Source organism: Mytilus trossulus, chromosome 14 (genome assembly GCF_036588685.1).
Source record: "Mytilus trossulus isolate FHL-02 chromosome 14, PNRI_Mtr1.1.1.hap1, whole genome shotgun sequence".
Lineage (NCBI taxonomy): Eukaryota > Metazoa > Mollusca > Bivalvia > Mytilida > Mytilidae > Mytilus > Mytilus trossulus.
Window position 1 is genome coordinate 14808678 of NC_086386.1, and position 9376 is coordinate 14818053.

Here is a 9376-nt window from a genome sequence, read left to right on the forward strand (position 1 = left end):
GAGTTACGCCCCTTTGAACTTATTTGCTTCAATGTACTTCTGCAACAGTTTGTCATCTCAACTCCTCTGAAACCATACAACAGAATTTCATGAAATTTTGTAGATAATAAGGACATACTATTTAGATGTGCATATTGGCAGGAAATTAATTTTTTTTTATATAATTTTTTTTTCTTACACTTATTTAATTTCTTCAATGACAATGTGGGGACGTGGGGTATGTGAGCGTGCTCACTAAGGTTCTTTGATTTTGAAAAGCGATGTATTAGTAATTTTACGGAATTCATTGCTCTAAGATTGTCATAAACGATGTTTTTAATAAAACATTATTTAAAAATACAGCTTTCAACTTTTGAATATATATTTTTTTTATCTTTCTTGTCTTAAAATAAATTGAAAATAATATACCAACTGCTATACTAGCTTTGAAGGCGACTTTGTTTTATCTTTGTCAAGTGAAATGCATAAACGATTCTTAACCACCTATAAAATACTAAAATATTTATTCTCGTTTTTTATTAGGTAATTGGTAAATACTGTAAAAAAAAAACCTCTCAAACCATTACAGTATATAAACGGCAAAACAACGGCACCCAATGAAAATGAAAATCAGTTTATGGAAGGAGCGTATCGATAAAAACTTTTCTTATATCACATAGCGATATTATGGTATTATTGCGTAACAATTTTCATATTGGCTTAGTTATAGGTCCGAGGGTACCATATTGGCCTGAGGCGAAGCCGAAGGCCAATATGGCTGCCCGAGGACCTATAACTAAGCCAATATGAAAATTGTTACGCAATGATACCTTTATTAATTAACCAGTCCAATATGAACTCTAGCCGGGTCAATATGAAGATTGAAAATAGTGTGAAAATCTGACATTCATGACTTGAATCGTAGTGATTTGAATATGTATCAATGAAAATTGAGGATTTTAATCAAAACAATAAAATAGTAACAATTTTATTAAATAATCAACAGTAAATAAACACAACAAGTAAAAAACATGTTTTTATCTAGTTTTCAGATTAAAGCTCTTGGCTGCAGTTTATAGTATTCTTTCTTTCCCCCGAGTATATGTTAATATTGAAAACACCACCTGTTATAGTTGCACCTGCAAACATGGCCATTGGATTGTCATGTTTGTTAGCAGTTTGATTATTTGTATTTGATACATTTGCATTTAAATTATTATGAACTAATGTATTTGAGTTTGAAAGTTCACAAGGTTCCTCTGAATCTGATGTCGTCTGTAAATCTGAGTTCGGCAACATGACCTTAGATATTGTGTGAGAAGCTTGTTGCTGTTGTTCAATAGACGGTACTGAATAATGAGTTAAGGTACTAATGCCTTTCTAGCCTCCTAATTGAGCAACTTCATTGGCAGGTCTACCATTTTGAAGTAGTGTGGTAGCAAAAGTTTTACGTCCCGAATGATTAACCTTTCTTCCTTGAAGATCTCCTTTTTCTGCCATATTTTTTACCATTTTACCTAATTTATCTTTGCCTATGGTTTGGCGAGTGTACCATATTTCCTCATGTTTATTATCTAAAGGCCTCAAATAAAATCTATGTTCATCAGTTAATGTGTCTTGAGGTCTATGCCGTTTGTATTCCTTGTAAACATGAATAGGGCAATTACTTCCTCCTTCCCCGAAAATCTTTGGCGTAATATCCCGGAAATCCCTGCTTTTTGCTCCACTACGGGTTTTGGTGCTTCTTTCTGAAAAAAGTATGCTTATGTCAATATTTAAAGAAGAATTATCCTTCCTGTCTGTACAAAACTTTCACTTTTATATAACAAAAAACATGTATTGCATAGTAAATAAGATTTGTTTTGATAAATATAAAACAATGGTTAATATCCTTAAAAGCACAAATTACCAACTTTTGTCAGGACTGTTGTACATGTACATCCATTATCCACAGAAGTATATATTCTGTGATTTCTAAAAGATTTAAAATATCAACTATTTAAATGATGGAAATCATAACATAATCTCACCATTAAATTCCAAATACTCCTTTCCATCAGATGTAGCTTTTAACTTGACATCTCCCCATGTCATGTTAACATGGTCTTGTCGACCTCGTAGACCAAAGTATGTTGCATTATTTAAAAACACAGCATTCAGTAATGCATCAGGGTTTTCTGGAAAAAAGAAAAAAAAAGAACTTAACTAAAATACATGTATCTTAATGTAAATATCCAACTTAAAATAGTATTTAAAGGACAAATACTGTATCAAAATGCAAAAGACCTCTGGAGACACTCTCATTTTCTAAGACCTTATGTGTATTTTAAACATTTTTTATTAGAACAACCATTTAATAATCAGGGATGGATAGAGGGCGACAAGGAAATAAAATAATTTGTTTGCCACAAGGTTAGAAAAATGTTTAATTAAAAGTAACTGACTGACACGCTGGAATACAACATTTTTTTTAAACTTACGTGTTCCAATAACGCCTTTCTCCCTCAAGATTTGGATTTCCTCAGTCGTCAAAGGTTCAGCTCTGTTTGGCTTACTGCCCTTGCCCAATGACTTTAATGCCTTTCGCTTCGCTTCTAATACCCGTCTTGTGTGGTTGAACTCAGGATCCTTTTTAATACTGAAACATTAAAGAAAAGATATGCATAATATCTGACATGTAATTTTTGTATGTACATGTTTTATACTTATAGCAAAGAGAAACCAAGGAATATTCATTGTACACAAGCTTAAGATCATCAAAACCACATTGACCCAGATGATATATATAGTTTTTACCAAAAAAAATGACACAAGGCTAAAATTAAAATATTGGCACTGAATATTCGAGTCATAGTGCTTGACAGAATAATGCAAAGGCTATCATGCTATATCAAGACAAGGGAGTTACATGTCTCACAGATATCAAATAATCTACATGAAAATAATCGTACCTTATACTACTTTTTGAGTCCTTCAAATGTCTATCCAAGCTGTTGAACATAGAGGATAAAGAGTCAGGCTCATATTCGTCACCATTTTTCTTCGGGACTCCAAGAAAAAATCTTGATAACAGACTGTCCAAGTCTTTGGCAGGTATTTCCACTGAATCACGCATTTCTCCAACAGATATGAAAAAATCCAGCATCACTTTCAAGTCACTCTTTGTTTTAGTTTTTGTGTTCTTGTTAACACTTAAAGCTAGAAAAGAGTCAGTGTCTTCATCAGTGACAGAGCGAAACCTCTTGCTACTCGAGCTATTTTCTTTGTCTGATTCGTCAATCTCATGATTCTGTGCATTTTCAATGTCCTGCAGAATTTCATTTGGGAAGTTGAAATTCGCTGAATCAACTTCTTCCAGAATCAAATTTCCTTCCCCATTGACATCCGCGAGATTTCTCTTGATGTACTCTGCCTCCCTATTAGATAAATCGTCGTAGTGAAAATAGTCTTCAACTAACGCATCCATCGCATCATCTATATTTTGTATAGAGCTATTGCTCCATCGTTTTGTTGTCATTTTCTCCTGTCAGACGACACTAGCCGTAGTTCTCTAGAGTTATCGGGATTTCAACCGATTAGTCTAGAGCTAATCGAATATGCTAAATTAAATATTGGGCTTGCTAAACCCGGGCCAATACGGAAAAATCCGTATTGGCCTTATAATAGGACAAAATTATCGATTTGGCAGTTTTACTCGTATTTAGTCAAATAAGCTCCAGTTAATTAATAATGTCTAATATTATTAATTCGTATATTTTAACAAATTTGATTCGTTTAGGGATAGTCACATGTTTAACTATATTTTCGAAGTTGGAGAGAAAACGGCGTATAGCTAAAAACATATTGACCGGCAAAAAGCATATCGCACGGTTATTTTTAGAATATCTAAAAACCGATATACTTTGTGACGTCATGTAATGAATTTCAGGATAATGTTTAACGTTTTGAAACACATGAAATTTGTGATCGATAATTTGACGAAAAAAATCTTCAAATAAGATGTAAAAAAAAAGTAAATAAAATAACAACTAATTTGTTGTTATTGTCAAAGAGACAATGTAATATCTATAAAATTTAAAAAAAAACCTAAATGACGATTTTGATACAATTATGGTCGAAAATTAATAATATAACAAATATAGCCTTTGTATGAGGTCAATACAGGATATATCGACCCAAAGAAGTATATCGACCTCGGACTTCGTCCTCAGTCAATATACTTCTTTCAGGTCAATATATCCTTTTTTCGACTTCATACAAAGGCTATATTTGTATAATATCAATTGTAAACATGCAGACATGTCATGCGGAAAATGCTGTTTTTAGCAACGAAAAATTAAGAAAATACTAACTTTTAAACTTATTGTTCAAATATAAACAACAATTGAGTCTAAATATACATTCAGAAGTTAGCTAGAAGCTAACGTTTATGTCCGTGTAAAATTTGAAGTGCTGTGTTTTTCTTATATATTACATAAATAAGCAATGCGATACTTTTAAAATATCAATGCAATACTTTTAAAATATCAATGCGATACTGTTAAAATATCATAGCGGTGTTTTTGTTACATCAAAATTTGTACTTATTAGTATGAATATTTGACTGCTGTACCCATATTTTTACAATTTTACCCATTATGTCTGTTTTGTTTACGCAACGTTGTAAATATGACAGAATTTGATGAGACTGTCATACACGTGAGAGGTTTAGCGCTATAAAACCAGGTTCAATCCACCATTTTCAAAACGTAAAAATGCCAGTACCGATGGGGTTTAATAAACAATGTCGTAATCAAATAGCTAAGTTTCAAATTATTGTTCACATACTATATAACATTAATTTTTAGCATAATGAACGCACCGAAATAATATATATCTGATATGCTCGCAATGCACGCATGTAAGACTTTCTTTATTGATAACAATGAAACTAACTTGTGAAAACGATGAATCATACTGTTCTCGTTCAGATTGATTCGACAAAATCTGAACTGTACTTTTGAATCTCCTGTTAAAAGGGCCAATTGAGCTTTTCTTATCACTTGGCGTCCGTCATCCGTCGTCTTCGTCGTCGTCGTCCGTCGTCGTCGTCCGTCGTAAGCTTTTACAAAAATCTTCTCCTCTGAAACTACTGGCCCAAATTAAACCAAACTTTGCCACAATCATCCTTAGGGTAGACTAGTTTAAAAAATGTGCTAAAAATAGAACATAGGGTAAAATGCAGTTTTTGGCTTATAACTCAAAACCCAAAGCATTTAGAGCAAATCTGACATTGGTAAAATTGATTATCAGGTCAAAATCTATCTGCCCTGAAATTTTCAGATGAATCCAACAACCCGTTGTTGGGTTGCTGCCCTTGAATTGGTAATTTTAAGGAAATTTTGTCCGTTTTCGCTCATTATCTTGAAAACTACTATAGATAGAGATAAACTGTAAAAAGCACTAATGTTCAGCAAAGTGAGATCTACAAATAAGTCAGCATGAGTAAAATTGTCAGTTGACCCTCTTAAGGAGTCATTGCCCTTAATAGTCATTTTGTACCAAATTTTCGTAAATTTTGTTATCTTGTACAAAAATTTTCTCCTCTGAAACTACTTGACCAAGTTTAACCATACTTAGCTACAATCATTATTAGGGTATCTAGTTTAAAAAATGTGTGCGATGACCCGGTCAACCAACAAAGATGGCCACCATAGCTAAAAATAGAACATAGGAGTAAAATGCAGATTTTGGCCTTATAACTCTGAAACCAAAGCATTTAAAGCAAATTAATCAGGGGTTAACTTGTTTATTTAGAAATATCTATCTGCCCTGAAATTTTCAGATGAATTGGACAACTGGTTGTTGTGTTGCTGCCCCCCCCCCCCCCCCCCCAATTGATAAATTTTAAAGAAATTTATCATTTTTTGATCATTATCTTGAATACTATTTTAGATAGAGATAAACTGTAAACAAAACAGCAATAATGTTCAGCAAATTTAGTACTACAAATAAGTCAACATGACCAAGATGGTCAGTTGACCCCTAAAGGAGTTATTGCCCTTTAAAGTAAATTTTTAACAATTTTCATTAATTTGGTAAATTTTGGTAATTTTTCACAAAATATTTTCCTCTATAACTAAAGGGCAAGTTTATTACAGATAGAGAAAATTGTAAGTGGCAAGAATGATCAGTAAAGTATAATCTACAAACATATCACCATCACCAAAACACAATTTTGTCATGAATCCATCTGTTTCCTTTGTGTAATGTGCACATACACCAAGGTGAGCGACACAGGCTCTTAAGAGCCTCTAGTTGGTTATTATCTTGAATATTATTATAGATAGAGATAAACTGTAAAAAGCAATAATGTTCAACAAAGTAAGATTTACAAATAAGTCATCATGACCAAAACGGTCAGTTGACCCCTTAAGGAGTTATTGCACTTTAAAGTAAATTTTTAACCATTTTTCGTAAATCTTATATATCTTTTACGAAAATCTTCTCCTCTGAAACTGCTGGGTTAAATTAATCCAAACTTGGCCACAGTCATCTCTGGGGTATCTAGTTTAAAAAATATGTTTGGCGTGACCCGCCAAACCAACCATGACGGCCTCCATGTCTAAAAATAGAACATAGGGTTGAAATGCAGCTTTTGGCTAATTATAACTCAAAAACCAAAGTATTTAGAGCAAATCTGGCATGGGTTAAAATTGTATATCAGGTCAAGATCTATCTGCCCTGAAATTTTCAGATGAATCAGAGAACCCGTTGTTGGGTTGCTGTTCCTGAATTTGTAATTTTAAGTAAATTTTGCTGTTTTTGGTTATTATCTTGAATATTATTATAGATAGAGATAAACTGTAAACAGCAATAATGTTCAGCAAAGTAAGATTTACAAATAAGTCAGCATGACCAAAATGGTCAATTGACCCCCTAAGGAGTTATTGTCCTTAATAGTCAATTTTAAACAATTTTCTTAAAATTTGTAAATTTTTTCTACCGGTAACATTTTCAACAGAATCTACTGGGCCAAGTTCATTATAGATAGTGATAATTGTAAGCAGCAAGAATGTTCAGTAAAGTAAGATGTACAAACATATCACCATCACCAAAACACAATTTTGTCATGAATCCATCTGCTTCCTTTGTTTAATATTAACATAGATCAAGGTGAGCGACATAGGCTCTTTAGAGCCTCTAGTTTTATACAAATTAGACCGTTGGTTTTCCTTTTGAATAGTTTAACACAAGATTTATTTTGTGTTCCTATATAGCGTGGTGTTCGCTGTGAGCCAAGGCTCCGTGTTTAAGGTCCTACTTTGATCTATATTAAGGTTTACTTGAAACAAATCATTATACTTTGTGGAAAGTTGTCTCATTCGAATTCATGCACCATCTTCTTATATCTATACATCTTTAAAATATTCCCTTATAAATAACTGCTTTCCAAATCTCCAAAAACGTCATTTGGGTGCTGAATCTTTTGTACAGTGCAATATAAACTAGCACACTTCTAAAGCATTAACGGTAACGACAGTTATGATGGTACAAGAACGATTACGTCAATAAAAATACCAAATAAACAGCACTGAAAGATCTAAATTTATAATTATAGTATGACGTGATTCTTTCGCTTTGTAAACAACACTGTGACAAAATTCTCGATAGATCTATACTTAGCGCAACTTAGAGGTAAACATAATAATGGCTGTTATGTACAATATACTTCCCGCGTAAATCTACATGCATTGGAACCTATTTGCAGACCCTTTGCCGATTTTATTGTTTTAAAAAGTGCAATTGAAAAAAAAAATAACTGTAAATCTTATTCGGATGGATAATAAAAGAAGTAATGCACAAGAGCTCGGAGAAATCAACAGGATAAAATTCGAATATCACGGCCCAATCCATGTGTAAATTTCCAACAATCTATGGCTTCCCTGAATATTTCTTAAATATAGAAAAGATGTATACACATTTGGATTCGAGTGTCACTGATGAGTCTTTTGTAGACGAAACGCGCGTTTAGAGTTTATTTCTAACGTCAACAGACATATTTTATTTTCTAAACATTTGTTTTTAGTATTTATTGTAGAAATGAATTTATGACAAGCGATACGGATTGTTATTTTGCACTAAGAAATGTTAGCGTATTTATACGATCGGTTACTAGTCAAAAACTAAGGTCAAATCTATGGCAACAATACAGCGGAATGTCCTCGCGGTCATCGCGATGTAAACTCATTAACGGTACGAATTTTCCTACTCCAGATGCCCTTTTCGACATTACAGTGTCTTCAGTGATGCTCGTTGCCAAAATATTTGAAATCCAAAGCTTATATAAAAGATGGAGAGCTATAATCCAAGGTCCAAAAAGTATAGCTAAATCCGTAAATAAGCGTCCATGTTGATAATAAATACAGTTTCTGTTTTACAAGATTTTTGATTTTCGTTCGATCTGAAGTTGTTCAATTTATAGTCTGAGGCTACTCAGTTGGTATCTTCAAAGTTCGGGACATCAGCATTAATTTTGTGCATTTTAATTTGTTTGGAATATTTATTTTACCATTTGAATAGTCATTGTTATTAGCTGTATTGGATTGGATTGTTTGAACGAATGTTTTGTTTTATGCCCCACCTACGATAGTAGAGGGGCATTATGTTTTCTGGTCTGTGCCTTCCATCGTTCGTCCGTCCGTCCGTCTGTGTGTCCGTCCGTCCGTCCGTTCGCTTCAGGTTAAAGTTTTTGGTCAAGGTAGTTTTTGATGAAGCTGAAGTCCAACCAACTTGAAACTTAGTACACATGTTCCCCATGATAAGATATTTCTAATTGTAATGCCAAATTATAGTTTTGACCCCAATTTCATGGTCCACTGAACATAGAAAATGATAGTGCGACATTCAGGTTAAAGTTTTTGGTCAAGGTAGTTTTTGATGAAGTTAAAGTTACATCAACTTGAAACTTCGAAAACATGTTCCCTATGATATGATTTTTCTAATTTTGATTCCAAATTAAAGTTTTGACCCCAATTTCACGGTCCACTGAACATAGAACATGATAGTGGAAAGAATATCTATGATAGGAATAGAAATAATTGTGTCTGCTACTAATTTAACATCCCCATTTTGAATGAAACTAAAAAAATTAAGTCAGTGCTTCCATGATGAATATATAAAAAAGCCGAGATGTGGTATGATTGCCAATGAGACAACTATCCACAAAAGACCAAAATGACACAAACATTAACAATTATAGGTCACCGTACGGCCTTCAACAATGAGCAAAGCCCATACCGCAGGTTTAAAATATATTGAAATATCGTATGGCAATATTATACAAGAAAATCGGTTATCATGTGTGCACTTTAAAAAAAAAATCCTAACTGAGATTTCAATCGTTGTATTTGAGCCC

At 33.1% G+C, this 9376-nt stretch overlaps 1 protein-coding gene across 1 annotated transcript; it reads right to left on the reverse strand.

Moving 5' to 3' along the window:
- Positions 1–1359: 1359 nt before the first annotated feature.
- Positions 1360–3573, reverse strand: LOC134696816 (zinc finger MYM-type protein 2-like). Its single transcript, XM_063558771.1, has 4 exons — positions 2931–3573; positions 2460–2617; positions 2010–2156; positions 1360–1727 (listed from the first exon to the last, which is right to left on the reverse strand). Exons 1-4 carry the CDS (start codon positions 3494–3496, stop codon positions 1360–1362), a joined length of 1239 nt encoding a protein of 412 aa, XP_063414841.1. The 5' UTR covers positions 3497–3573.
- Positions 3574–9376: the final 5803 nt, after the last annotated feature.

Excerpts from the sequence above, each read along its gene's own strand:
- LOC134696816 (XM_063558771.1), bottom strand. The coding sequence starts at position 3,496 with ATGACAACAAAACGATGGAGCAATAGCTCTATACAAAATATAGATGAT. Across the intron at positions 2,618-2,930 it reads GACTCAAAAAGTAGTATAAG|TATTAAAAAGGATCCTGAGT; the intron begins GTACGATTATTT and ends TTAATGTTTCAG. Across the intron at positions 1,728-2,009 it reads GGAGTATTTGGAATTTAATG|AAAGAAGCACCAAAACCCGT; the intron begins GTGAGATTATGT and ends TACTTTTTTCAG.